The 15,179-nt window shown below is 39.0% G+C and overlaps 1 protein-coding gene across 1 annotated transcript in view; it reads left to right on the top strand.

Annotated features, from left to right (window-relative positions):
• Positions 1-14,436, top strand: part of Robo1 (roundabout guidance receptor 1) — a 373,399-nt gene extending 358,963 nt beyond the window's left edge. The window contains exons 27-29 of the mRNA XM_028756251.1: positions 3,364-3,672; positions 11,496-11,692; positions 12,824-14,436. Of these exons, the coding sequence (XP_028612084.1) occupies positions 3,364-3,672; positions 11,496-11,692; positions 12,824-12,838 (521 nt within the window). The 3' untranslated portion in view covers positions 12,839-14,436. The remainder of the gene's footprint in view (positions 1-3,363; positions 3,673-11,495; positions 11,693-12,823) is intronic.
• Positions 14,437-15,179: the final 743 nt, after the last annotated feature.

Here is a 15,179-nt window from a genome sequence, read left to right as displayed (position 1 = left end):
GCTCTTGATTAGCTTCTCATTTTACTGTCAGTGCCTGCTTCCAGCCATTCTGCCTTGCATCTCATGGTTTACACCATTGATTACAGTCTATTTCTTAACTCTCTCTTGCCTTCTTCAGTTTCAATGTGTATATGTGATGTGCCAGACAGATATTCTCCTACTGAGATAGATCAACAAGACATCATTCCATTTAGCATCAACCAACAAGTAGCAGGAGATGGAGGGTTGGGGTCCTAAATACTTTTCTCTAAGTATTGCCTTGGGGCTAGGTAAAGAGTGGCAGCCTATAATCTCAGCATTTAGGTGGCAGAGACAAACGGTTCTCCCATGAGTTCAAGATCAGCACAGACTACATAGTAAGAATCTGTCTCTAAAGACAAAAAACAAAAAACAAAAACAACAAAAAAAACAGAAACAAATGAAAACACAAATTGTATTGCAAAAACTCCATTGAAGTTGTCAACAAAGGCGAAAATCTGTGCCGTGATGACTGGCCATATGTATGTCAGAATAAGGTACTAGGGATCCAGGAATTAGAAGAAAACTGTTCTATTGACTAGACTTTTGCCACAGATGTGTTGAGACTATTAATACTATACTGTAGCACAGTAAGCCATGACATATAATAATAAACTTTTTAAAAATGAGGCATTCCCTAAAGAAACCAGCAAGCTGTAAAATATTCAGACTTTCTTCTTTTACAGTAAAGTGCAGTTTATTCTGGCATCTTGACTTCAGCCTGTAGTGTCAAAGAAAATTCAGTTTAGAAAGACCTGTTGTTTTTGTTGTTGTTGTTGTTGTTGTTGTTGTTGTTAAAACAGAGGGAGGTAGTTCCTTTTATAACTATGCACATAAAATGCATACATAAAAATATAAAAGCATGCCAGATCCTATATTAAGCTAATGTTGTTCAGAGCTTCCATTTAGTATCATAGTAAGATCTAGGAGGAACATGGTGGGGGGGGGTATTTTGAGAGAAGGTCTCACATAGCCCAACCTAGCTTGGACCTGGTTATGTAGCTGAAGAGGACCTTGAAGAGACATTGAAGAGAATGTCTGTGCTTCTTCTGCATCTGCATTCTGAATACCGAGATCACAGGCATATGCCTCCATGCCCAGTTTAGCTGGTGGTGGGGATCAAACCCAGGGCACTGTGCATGCTGAGCAAGCATTCTGACTGTGACTAATCTCCAGCCCCTTCAAGGCATAGTTTCAATGTTTAAGAATTTCTTATGCAGGCACATAAAAATGATAATTAGTAGGCATTGTCAATGTCAGTAGAACATTTATAAACAACCTATGTATTCCTCTGTGGGGAATGGCTAGCTAGTGATGTGTTTATTGAACAAAACATGCAAAAAAAGAAATTATTCACTTGAAGATACATACAATTACATGGCTAGGGGAAAGAAACATTGCAGCTCATGTTAATAGAAATATAAGGCTGTTTATTTGTATATGATGCTTTTTATCAGGTTACTACCTGCAGATGGGTGGATATTATACATAGCTCCATTGCTTATAATACCTGGCTGTGGATGGTGGTCTCTTGAATCATGTGATTTAACATCGCAGTTATGTTGTATAAATACAATCTGGGGAGTGAACTACAGGAAACTCTCAAAACTGATCACTCTTCCTAATCAATGCTGGGGTCTGAAATAGAGACGAGACATACTGTCATGCCTCAATTCATATATGACTTTGATATTTTTACCATGGTATTTTTTTTTACCATGAATACTTTATATTTGAAATCCCAAGGCTAGAATTATGCTAAATATGTTTTTAAATATTTGATGAATCCTTTTTGATATTTTCCGTTACCTGTAAAATGTGAAAACATTGCTCTCCCTACCCACGTGCCTGGGTCCATAGCGATGCTGACTATTCTTTGTCTGGTTTTGACTACTCTTGAAATGAGCACTGAGCCCAAAACTAGCTATTTTGTATTTCTGCCTGCGCCTGCGTACACTGAAAGCCCCTCCTGTTCACTTTCCTAAAATTGAACTCATGCATCTTTACAAACACCTCTTGCTCACTCCTGCACTCCACACCTGAGGGGATGCTTTAATACCTACTTAGTAAACTACAGCCCAAGGCCTAGGAGTCATCTCTCCCAGCTTCCCCTCCCCAGTACTGTAGTCCATTGATCATTAAGGAGCACTAATTTGCTTCCTTTATCTCTCGAATGTACTGTCTGCCCTCCTTTACGCACCCTGTTATAATATTTTATCCACTGTCGTATATGTGGACTATTATCATGACTCTTAGCCTCCTGGAATAAAGTCTCTTTGACTGTTTGTTATCCTTCTTTCCCAGCACAGTCAAGTCAATCTGCCCCTGAAAACTTGTTCATATTAAGTTAACTTACCAAATACCATGAAAATATATTTCTCTTTATTCATGGACTATATCTGAGAATCATTTTTATGAATTTCAGTACTGCTTGAGAAGAATGCATTTCCTGAATATTAAATCGTATGCATGATTTCAATGTGAGAGACATTCATGGTGTGAAAAATTTAAGCCAACATGCTATATAAAAGATATTGCTTAAAACGTAGCTACTAGATATAGGTGTACATATAAAACAAGCAATTAACCTACATTTCTACCAGTAATTATCTCCTTTAAAATGTCTGAGTCGAAGGTGAAGAGAGCCTTATCTGAACCATAGATGTGTGTGATAAAAATGTGAAGAACAGTGAAGTAGAGATTAAGAATCTAAAGGCACACAGAAAAACCCTGTCTCGAAAAACCAAAAAATAAAAAAAAAGAAAGAGAGAGAGAGAGAGAGAGAGAGAGAGAGAGAGAGAGAGAGAGAGAGAATCTAGAGGCATTACTCTTTCTTTGGTCTGCTGGTAGACAGCTTTGATATCAGAAAATGAGTTAAAAATCTATGTGGAGCTTTTCACCTACACATTAAGAAGGGATTTGGGCCAGATTAGAGATGGCAATTAAAACTTAAGTGCCAGCCTTAATCAATTTGAAGAGGTTGCCTAAAGACGTAAGAGAATATTCATCTAAGACCTATGAGAGCATGCTGAAATCAAATAGGAAGCTCTGCTGGGTGGGGTGGGGCGGGGGGCAGGTGGGTGTGGGGAAATTATGGTGCACATGCACAGTAGCAGTGAGCTCCACAGTAGAGAGTCTCTGAGTCACGATCCTGTGATTCAATTTTTACATGCTGGATGATGATAAAAAGTATTAAAATCATCAGTCTTAATTTTTGTTACCTCCGACTGCTCTAGATCAAGTAAGATAATAATATTTCAAAATTGAATGAGACTGCAAAGATAAACCTAGTTTTGATGAATCTACACATGTCAGATCTCACAGCATTTAAATTATTCTTTTTAGATCTTCCTCCCCCTCCAGTGCCACCGCCTGCTATAAAATCGCCCACTGTCCAGTCCAAGGCACAACTGGAGGTACGACCTGTAATGGTGCCAAAACTTGCTTCTATAGAAGCAAGAACAGACAGATCATCAGACAGAAAAGGAGGCAGTTACAAGGGGAGAGACGCTCTGGATGGAAGACAAGTCACTGACCTGCGAACAAATCCAAGTGACCCCAGAGAAGCACAGGAACAGCTAAACGATGGGAAAGGCCGAGGAACAAAGGCAGCAAAGCGAGACCTTCCGCCAACAAAGACGCACCTTGTCCAAGGTACTAATTTTCCAAACAGCAGACAAACACAGAATTCCATAAGCTCTCAAGATCCACAGGAAGGCTTTCTGTAGCCATATGTAAAGAAATGTGATTGAGGCCTTTTTTTTAATTGGATATTTTATTTACATTTCAGATCTTATCTCCTTATCCCATTTCTCCCCTTGCCCAGGAACCCCTTATCCCATCTCCCCCCCTCCTCCTGCTTCTTTGAGAATGTGCCCCCACTTACTGCATCCAGCCTTCATGGGACCAAGGATCGATTGAGGCCTTTCTAACAGTGGAACAGGAATGTGTCTAGCTTATTTAATACAATTCACTCTAATATGTGACACCACACAAGCTTCTTTGAAGTGATGCCACACGAACTGAATGCATGAATGTCAAGGTATCACCCTAAAGACATAGCAATTGTGACAGCTAAGATGTGAAAAATAGTATCCCATTCTCTGCATCTAACCAGTTGTGTGTCTTTGTAATAGTCTCCATCTCTAGCAAAAGTAGACATCTTTGATGAGAGATGAGAGCTATACTTATCTGTGAGTATAAGGGGAAGTATTTGAATGCAGTTAGAAATTACATTAGCTCCAGAGAGGGGCAGTAGTAAAGTCTCTTCTAGGGTCTGTGACCTCACCAGCTACAGGGGCTTAACTAAGTTTATGGTATGAATTCTCTCCGATCAGTTGGGCTTTAAGTCCAATTAAATCATTGTTGGTTACACCAAAGGATACTAGTCCCACTCTTGCACCATTGGGGATATCTTTCTAGGCCAGTTGATGTTATTTGTAAGCATTACAGCTGGGTAGAACTACCCTAGTTGATATGTCTTCAATGAAAGCCCTATACAAAGCTGAGGAAACACCAAGAAGGGTGTGTGTGTGTGTGTGTGTGTGTGTGTGTGTGTGTAAGATGGTAAGATCCAAATGAGCCAGATGCCTACTGCTAGGTAATATCCCCCAGTCATAAAAGAGAAAAATGCACCCGTGACCTTTTCAATGTCATTCAGGTAAAGGACCAGCATAAAAACACCAGTAGTTGACATGCCAACATGGAGAGCCTAAATTTCATAAGCTTCTACCCCCAAACAAAGAGTTGTATGTGGCCAGAGGCTACACAGAGAGAGAATCAATTGCCTCCCAGGCTGAGTTTCCATATAAGTTGTCCAATCCCAAATGATTGGGCTGTGAACACATGTACATGTAAGCAACAGTAAATAGACTCAGTAGATTGTACATATGTATGTTGTTGAAGGTAATATTTAAAAAGGCGGTGTCTGGCTTGTTCTTAAGCTGCCACCATGATCCTGACTAGAAGTGGCCAGACGCCAAGAGCGGCAGCAGGCTCTCACCGCTGCTCGGCTCAGACTGTGGCTCCAGCCAGCTTAAAGCCCCGGCCCTGCCACCCAGGAGACACCATCATGGTGGCTAGATGAGCCAATCTACCATGCTGTCCACAGTGTTTGGCTGAGCCCAGATAATACCTGCCATCCCATGGTACCCAGTAGAATGAAGACTTTTAATAGTTAATGGCTATCCAATATTCCAATATTTAGATATTTGGAGATAATTAACAAGATGCCCACACAATTAGAATAGTTACCCAATACCCAACCTTTGATATAAACTGTTACCCAGGACTGTTCTTGATGCATCTGTAGATCTCCATGGCTGTTACTTCTCTCCTCTCTCCTCCTAGCTCTTTCTCTTCATTCCTTCATCTTCCCTCCTCCCAACTCCTCACTCCACCTACCCCTCATACAGCCCAATCACTGAGCTTTATACAAATGTAGTGAGAAGATATCTCTCTTCAGTGTGTGTGTAACAATAATTTTTAAAAAGAACTCATAAATTAGGGAACTGGGCATGAGAGGAGTTGGAGTGGTGATATAAATACGTCACATTTGTGTATGATATTCTGAAAATATATTTTTTAAAGAAATCATGTCCTTCAGTTAGGAGTTGGTGGATGGTAGTATACTTACCAGCAGAGGCCTTGAGTTCAGTGTTAGCATCATTCTCACACACACACACACACACACACACATACAACCCTAGAAAGATTGAAGGTAAGAAATATAAGAGGGCCAAGGAAGCGACACAACAATTAAAACACTTACTTTTTAAAGCATAAGGACCTCATTTCCGATCTCCAGAACCCATGGTTAATGCTGGGTACACATAGCTGTCCACCCATAATTCCTGCTGTGGAAGGCAGAAGCAGGAAATCTTCAGAGAAAGCTGGCTATTAGCCATCAGTGAGCTCTGGGTTTGACTGAGCAATCCTGCCTCAACAAATAAGATGGAAGAGTGAGGGAGGATGATTCCAGACATCCATCTAGGGCATCAGTGTGAATGCACACTCACAGACACACATATAATACACCCACACATAGCGAAAGGGGAAAAACAGTGCTAGATATGGTTACATGTATTATGACCAGCCCCCCCCCAAAAAAAAATTAAATAAATATAATAAGGTGAAAGTTTGAAGTAATTTTATGAGAAAAGGCAATTTTTGAAATGTGTCATCCATGATTACTATTTACAAGAACTATTGACTGCAATAGTCAGAATAGAGCCAGACTTTGGAAGACTGAAGAGGGAGTAGACATTTTGTAAGGGACGTGTGTTAGTCATTTCTATGTTTTTATGACCAGAGAGTATTATAAAAACAGCTTATAGCAGGAAAGATTTATTTTACAGGGGAGTGCAGGGCAGAAAGAGTATAGTGGGAGGAAGATAATCTGGAGCAAGAGCAAGCAGGAACCAGGAGCACGTAGAATATTCAACGATACCCAACCACCACATCATTGAAGTAATTCTACCTACTCAGCCCCCCTCTTACGGGTTCCACAGCTTCCCAATATAGCACCACCTGTGAGGAAGCTTTCGAACAGGAACCTATGAGACATTTCACATTCAAGAAAAAGGTGACGAGCAAGAATTCTCAGAAGGTTTGGATGAGAAGGCTGATACAGAGTTTGTCAAGAGAGCCAAATTGGTGGAAATGTTTCAGGACAGGAATTGACGTCCTTATATTCTATAGCAACAAAGCCAAGTAAGAGAGATTAAAATAAAAAAGATATAAAAAAAAGGTAAAGAAAGAGGTTGGTGGTGCTGGCACATGCCTTTAATCCTAGCACTGGGTGAGAGGGTCCAGGAGTTAGGGGAGAGGCAGGTGAATCTTGAGTTTGAGGCCAGCCTGGTATGCTGAGGTAGTTCCAGGATAGCCAGGGCTACACAGAGAAATGCTGTCTTGAAAAACAAAGAACTAAACAAAACAAGCAAACAAACAAAAAAAGTATTGATGGAGGAGACAGGAGGATTAATGAAGGAATTAACATGGGACACCTACTTGGGCAAGATTTGTAATCAGTCAGTTGCTCTGTGTGCTCAGAAACTTCCCTGTAACAAGAAGGATGATCCCTTTTGTTCCTGGACCAAAGTGGGATGCCGCAAGCACTCAGGTGTCAAGTGCAGCTCAAAGGCTGTGCCTTTCACACAGCCACTCCCACGGTGTGACCACAGAGTAATACCAACTTTGAATAGTTTATCTCTGGCCATTAAGCCAGAGCTGTTCTGGCACTAAACTTTTGACTCCCAGCCCTGTGTTCTGAGTAGTGATTTATATACTAAATATAATGATGTCGGTTATAGACTTCATGTCTGGTCAGAAAGTATGGCCGCTTTTGTGATGCTGAGCAAATTCCAAAGTATGAGGGATGCTTTAGGAGAGAACGACAGGGCTAGAAAGATCTGGGTGTGACAGAATGGGAGCACAGAGGAAGAAGAGTTGAAAGCAAACTTCAGAAATGTAATAAGTAGATATTACATCATGAAATTATTTCTATCTATAGTAGTAAGTTGGAAACTAGTTAGCTAGAAACAAGGAAACCTACTCTGTGAAATGCATGTAGCAGATCCAGTTGCTATTCAGCTATGATTTTCCAGATTTTGATTCGAACCATAACCCCAAGTGTGTCTATCATTAAATTATCATGGCTAAGCATTGCTGTAATTTTCACCTTCTTGATTCAATTTACATTATTTATTTAATGACAGAGGCACCCTGATTTACATATGTAATGAATGGATATTTTTTAATTAAGGAAAGTGTTTTTCTAGACGTGAAAGTCTGATCCTTTGTGCTGACATTTACCTCCGTTTGATTTATTCTTACACATATCAAATACTCATTGTATTATATTTATAGTACTAAGTCTTCAGATGTCTATAAGCATGTGCTCATGCATACAGAGAAGAGAGGGAGAAGAAAATTTGCATATTATGATTCATAGATATCTTAAGATTTTAGGTATTCATGTCCTCCCTGAGAACACTAATGCTATCCACGCATGCCTTGAAGACTGGCCTAATACAAATATTCTTACAATCAGCATTACTTCCATCACGCTGTGACCCCTTGGAGTTCCGAATAAGGACAGATAGCATTCTGGGTAATACAATGGAAAGAAAGATCCAGAAGTCTTTCCCATAGAGATGACATATAAATTGAGTGTTTAAGGCAGCCAGGTGTTGGTGATGCACACCTTGAATCCCTGCACTCGGGAGGCAGAGGCAGTTGAATCCCTTTGAGTTCAAAGCCAGTCTGTACTACAAAGTGAATTCTAGGACAGGCAGAGCTACACAAAGAAAGCCTGCTCCCATCCTTGCCCCCCCCCCAAAAAAAAAAAAGAAAAAAGGACTAGAGGTACCTAAAGGGTCGTTTACTTCGACAAGGTCATCACTGTAATCTTTTGAATGTTACAACCAATCTCAGAGGAGAGGCATCTTACAATCAGTGTTTAGCATATTGAGTATAAAGAAGTAGAACTGAGCTGGTTGTCGGAGCTATAGATTCTGGACACAGTTTATGGAAATTGTAGTTGCAATCATTTCTCTTTTTGCTCAAAACCATTTATTTATGCTCTATATGTCAGTCTAGGGCTATAACAACACATAAGATAGACAAAATTATATTCTCCGAATGTTATATCCTAAAGAATGGATGAAATTGCTTCAGAAAAGTTGGAAAGAAAAAACACAAATATCTGTGCCTAGTAGTGTGTGTGCAGCTTTGGAAAGAAAGGAGAATATGTTAGGGCACTGACATAACTTCTTCACGCTTGCATGTAAAACATATCCTGAGAAGATTGGTAAGGAAGGAATGGTTGCTGAAAGCTGAGAGAATAGTAATGTTACAACTCAGTAAGAACAGACAGGAGTCCCGGGATACAAGGACTGAAATGTGGCCAGTCCCATCACCTTCCTCAGCTTTATAGTGACAATGTAGATTTCATGATTAGACTTCATCAGGAAACAGAGTGAGATGGGACCTAAAACTACCAAATTTGAGCCAATTTCCCTTTTGTTTGGTTTTGGTTTTTCAACACAGACATTCTCCATGTATAGCTCTGGCTGTAAACCAGGCTGCTCTTGAATGCATGAAGATGTATTTGCATCTGCTTTCTGAGTGCTGGAATGAAAGGCGTGTGCCACCACAGCACAGCCCAGTTTGCCTTTTAAGAATACAGTTGTAGAGCAAGGAAGGAAGGAGCATATTGATTCCTGAGGAGAATAGACTTGGGGCAAAGTTCTCAAACAGAGGAATTTGAACATATTGTAGATGACAAACTGTACATAAACAGCAAGAAACAGGTTAAGAAGATACAAATGAAGAGAAACTGCACAGGAAGAGAAACCTCCCCAGAGTCAGAATTGTGGGTTGAGGCAAGGGGCCATTGAGGATTGTGACTGGTTTCCTAAGTGGCTCATGACTCTAAGGAGGAGACTTTTCTTGAAAGGACAGGGGAACAGTCATTCAGAACTGGTACCAGAGAGCTAGAAAGGAATCTCAATCCTTACCTTGTCTCTTGCAGAGAATATCAGAGGATTCAGAAGAAACCAAGCTTTATGCAGAGTAAAGAAATAAAAGGAGCATTGTGGGGAATGGCAGGGCAGGGAGAACTTTAGAAGAATCTTAACCCAGAGAGATGGCTGCTCCAGCAAGGGATCATATCCAAAAATATGATCTGGCTGGAATGCAGACATGCCACACACCTTTAATCCCTCTGGCTAGAAGATACACACGCCTTTTACCACACACCTTTAATCCCAATGAATGCCATCTAAATGAAGGTCAGACAAAGTAGAGAATCAAAGATTTGACTGAATAAGTCAGAGATAGGATATGCCTGTCTCTCGTGATAACAGACAGGAAAGAGAGGCTATTTAAAGAGTAGTGAGGGAGAGAGAGCCAATCAGTTCAGAGATAAATTCAGTGCAGTCTAGGTGAGTACAGTTGAGCTTGATTCAGAGCAAAGCAGTTGAGTTCAGAGCAGTTCAGTTCCTGGACTTCAGAGTCAGTCTTTCCAAGCAGAGAAATCAGTCAGAAGCAGAAAGAAGCCAGTTTGAATCAATCAACTTAGGAATTTGAGCAAGAACAGCTGAGGTGAACCAACAAGCCAGAGTTCAGGAAGAGCTAGAAAGCATGAGTTTTTTTCAGTAATAAGTCTTGGAGTCTGAAATATTCTAGGACTGGGTTAACAGACAAGGTTGGAAGCTGAAGCCTTCAAGGTCTGTGATTGCAGACAGAAGATTAGACTGTGCAGAGGCGAGAAGCTTCCAGGCCTCGCTACCAAGCCATGCATTGGTAAAGTGTGTGGTGTGGCTCTCTTCTCAATCCTTCATCTGAGGAAATAAAAGTGACATTTACATTTACAGAGAACACACAGAAGAGTTTATTTTTTATGAATGTATGTTCAGAATGTAAACTGACTCTGGAAGAAAAGTGAGCAAGCAGTCAAAGTGATTCAGCGTTAGTAAACTTAAAGTCGTAAGAGGATAGAAATTCAAGAAGCAGTTTACTAGCATGCCGTCTTGCTTATTTTCTATTGCTGTGAAGAGACACCACAACCAAGGCAACTAATAGGAGAAAGAGTTTACAAGGGGGCTCACATTTCAGAGGGTGAATTCAGGACCATCATGACAGAGAACATGACAGCAGGCAGGCAGCAGATGCTGGAGCAGTAGCTGCGAACTTATGTAAGTACAAGGCAAAGAAAGAGCTATCTCAGTATGGCTTGGCTTTCGAAATGTCAAAAGTCCACCTCAGATAGCATACCTCCTCTAACAAGGCCACACCTCCTAATCCTTCCCAAATAGTTGCACCAGCAGGGGACTATGCATTCAACTATGTGAGACTATAGGAACCATTCTCATTCAAATCACTACAAATGCCTTATTATTTGAAGTCAGCTTCTGTGATTTAGAGTTTAATGGTGCAAATACATTGAAGTTGGCATCTCAAGAAGGGGAGTCTGACCCTGAGCTTAAATCTCAATTGGGAACTGACTCCTTCCTACTAACTCCTTATAAGAACGCCTTGTTTACAGAGTGATTTCACTCTCTTATTTTGTTCATGTTAACAATAAGAGCTCCTATAAGCACATGTTCTACTATCATGTATGTGGGGATTAGAAACTAAACTACTTAAGATTTCATGGTAAATAAAAGAATGGAAGTCAATTGAGTCCACACTTGACTTGTTTCCTGTAATGGCTTTGGTCTCTTGTGTGTTTGGATGGATATTACCTCATGAATGTAGTCAATCCAAATTCCTAACCCCTGAGTGGAAAACAAGAGGTGATATTGTCATTCCAAAAGGCAGTCCTCCATGGTTCATTATGTTTGTAGTTTTGGTATTTATGCCTCAGAATCACTCGTGCTTGCCCATCCAGGATTACAGATAAGACAGGAGTGACTAGATATAAAATGAAAGTGTTCTGTCTAGTTCACATCCTCTCTCTGTATTTCTTTACACAGAGGATATTCTTCCGTACTGTAGACCTACTTTCCCAACATCAAACAACCCTAGAGATCCCAGTTCCTCGAGCTCAATGTCATCAAGAGGGTCAGGAAGCCGACAAAGAGAGCAAGGAAATATGGGCCGAAGGAATATGGCGGAAATGCAAGTACTTGGGGGATTTGACAGAGGAGATGAGAATAATGAAGAATTAGAGGTATGTATCATTTTCCCGAAGTTCTAATCTGTCTGTAGCTGTGATGTCAGCCTTTGATGTTCTGAACATTTGTCAGCATATAGACATGTAGCCATTCTCTCACAAATTTTCAGTATCCTAATGTCATACATGTTTTCTGTCTGAAAACATGTGAAAGAATATGAATTTTAAGTCTTCAAAAACATCATTGTTAACATTTACAATTAAAAATGAGTTCTAAAAACACAAGTTTGTTAGAAAACAAGCCTTACATGTTATAATTCATAGAATTATATGAATCCTGAATGAAGGTAAGTTATTATGATATGTGTATAGCCTCTACTGTCTGTCATCAGGCTTAATTTGACTAACTTTCCAGCCATCTTTCAGTTTCACTGTTTTGGAAAGGAGCCTAGCCCAAAGAAGAGCTCTTTCTAAGTCAAATAGATGCCTATTCCCTTCTTGTAACATAGGAATAATATACAAGATATAGTTGAAAGTCAAATTTAAAAGTTTCTTCCCTTTAAAAATTAGTATGTTTTTTCTCTTTAATAAAAAATAACTCACAGACAAATTTGTTTCTTTACGAAGATATTTAATCTCAAGTATATGCTGAATGAGTTTGAGAGTCTTACTCCAAGACATAAGATTAAAATGTTAAGAAATCATGTGTAATTAAGTGTCATATGTATCTTGTGTTTAGACTTTGTGGTTTGGAGTAAGAAAACTTTTCTCCCACAAATGTTTTCAGACTATTTCTTTTTCAAGTTAATTTTTGGCCTTTTAAATAGAATGGCTTGGGGCAGAGGGATGACTGAAAGTTTCTTGCCATTAAATCCAGTATTTATAAATGAAACACAGAATTAAATGGTGAAATGGCACCTAGGGGAAGGGGAAAGTTAGAGCATTTCTCCTTACCCACGGCCCTTTGTTCCAACCTGTGACATCCAAGTCTGGTCCAGAAGAGTGGTCCTTGTTTGAGGATACTTGAGTTGCTATAAAGACCAACTGAAGTTGAGAAATGAATTAGTTGTGATGAATACTAATGCCAACCAATTAATGAAGAAAACACTCATAGTCAATGACTATAAGTAAACATAAGACAGTTATCTTTGGATTTGCTTTCAGACTAAACAATTTCATCTCTTACAGGAAACTGAAAGTTGAAAACAACCAGAGAAGCTTACGATGCTAATGTGAAAAAAACCATCACTCAAGAGGCCTCACGTCTGATGACACACAATACCAGATGAAATGTTCAGTGCAATCAGAATGGACATATTGTCGTTTTTATTCCTCCTATTGGGATAACATTTTTTAAAAGTTTCTTGGGTTTTTAGTGTTGCTGATTGATTGCCTAACCCTTAATGAACCTCCCCATGCCGCATCGCTGTTGCAGCTGTTATACTTGACTTCCAACATTGGAAGTGTCTTGAATGCTTGCTTCAGCCATCAGCCAGCGAGAAAGAACAGACCAATTCTTTTTGTGATTTGCCCCTGAGATATGGCATTACACTGCTTATATATCAAGCTAATTGATAGCAAAATATTGATCAAAGATACAAAGGTGATGACTCAACCTCATGCCAAGGGCTCTCAAAGCATAGTCGTTCTATGACCAACTGCTAATGCCAAGTAAAGCATACTTCATTTTACATGATTTTAGAATCAGTCTTTCATACCACCCTTTGCTGGGATAAACTAAAAATCTATCACATACAGAACTACAGTTAATTTGATTGGGCTAGACACATTGTAAATATATACTCTTTGCAACTCCTGTGGTACTTTATTTTGTCTTTATTTCAATCATTGAAATATATTCTTGGAAATGTACTTTTGGATAAGTAGGGCTAAGCCAGTTGGACCTCTGGTTGTCTAGTCATTGTGAGAAGTAAACCTAGCAAAAATCTTGTTCTATTTTTCAATCAAAAAGCAACTACAAATGCATATTACAAGCAAATGGATGTTTTTAATGACCAATTGAGTAAGGACATCTCTATCTTAACTGGCATAAATTTCTTCTGGTAGTGTCAGTTCAACTTTCAGAAGTGCCACTTAAGGAGGTTTGTTTGATTTTTTTTGTTTGTTTGTTTTTGTAATGCACTGTTTTTAATCTTTTTTTTTTTGGTTTTAAAAGCACAATCACTAAACTTTATTTGTAAACCATTGTAACTATTAACCTTTTTTGACTTATTGAAGAAACTGTTGAGAAGTGTTTTTAGCCTGTTTTGTTAATGCTCTGTGTTTGTATTTGCAATATTTGAATGGTGACAGCTGGCGAGGTCATATACTGACTTTATCGTGTGCTGTGAACCAAATGGTTCCAATTTTTCCTGGACTTAAAGAAAAAAAAAGTTGTTTTAAGATTGTTGTGGCCAATGTTGAATCTTACAAGATTTCCTTAGAAGCTCATGAGAGGCATTCCAACTTGGAATTGCCAAGTGATGCTCTGTGACTGTAGATTTCTGTGATTTTTTTTTGACATTTTACGAATTTCATCGACTTTATAATTGGTGCTATTGAAGTAAACAAAATGAACCTTTAGTCATGCATAGGTATCAGGCCTGACCCCACAAAGCCAAACAAAATCGAACCACAAAAAAAAATAAATAAAAACAAAAGGCTGGTATTCACCAAAAACTAAGTGTATTCATTTAGATGATTTGAAGAAGCCCCATGTCCCATAGAAAGGATGTGCACTTCTAAGGGAACAATCCACGTGATTAATGTTTTCATTATGTTCATGTAAGAAACCTCTTATTTTTAGCCATACTTTTGCATACTGAAAATTCAATAATCAAAAAAGTAATTTTGTCATATTATTTATTAAAAATGTTCTCAAATACATCATCCTTCCTTGTGTTGATTTTTTTCATTGTATGATTATCAGATTTATTCCATTAAATCACAAAGTCGTTTTGTCTTAACATTTCACCACTACATTATGAAAAAGAAGGCATTCTCAGTTTTCTTAATGAGCATCCAGGTTCTACTACTAAGCAAAAATTCTCATTTTCAATTGTCTGAAATAAGTGGGAGTTGATTCTCGAGTTGAACTTAGCTGTGTGGTCAGAGACTAACTCTGAAAGGCGTGCTGTGTTAGTTTCTGTATGTGTATCTGAATTTCAGTTAGCCTATTTCTAAAATAGTCAGGATGCAACTACAATAAACCTTATTTGTCAAGTCTGAACCACCTATGTTCTGTCAGTAAGAAAGTTTATAAATCCCATTGCTTGTCAGAAAATTTGGCCTAGCACTGATATACCAGGTTGCACATTATGATCAATTAAATCACCATACTGCAGAATTTCACTTGGATGGATGAGATGGGTACCATGTCTTGGAAATGTCAAGGTCAACAGAATATCCTGGAGCTTAGACCCCCCAACACCCACCCTATGATATGTATTTTTTCTTTTACCTAAATTTTTGTGTTTACCATAATTTGAAAAGCTGAAGAAAAGAAATGGAACAACGAAGGGCTTAATTTGTAATTTAATTTTAT

The sequence above is a fragment of the Grammomys surdaster genome, unplaced genomic scaffold (genome assembly GCF_004785775.1).
Source record: "Grammomys surdaster isolate TR1022 unplaced genomic scaffold, NIH_TR_1.0 126115, whole genome shotgun sequence".
Lineage (NCBI taxonomy): Eukaryota > Metazoa > Chordata > Mammalia > Rodentia > Muridae > Grammomys > Grammomys surdaster.
The sequence above is the reverse complement of the archived record's forward strand: the minus strand, read 5'-3'. Positions and strand labels throughout refer to the sequence as shown.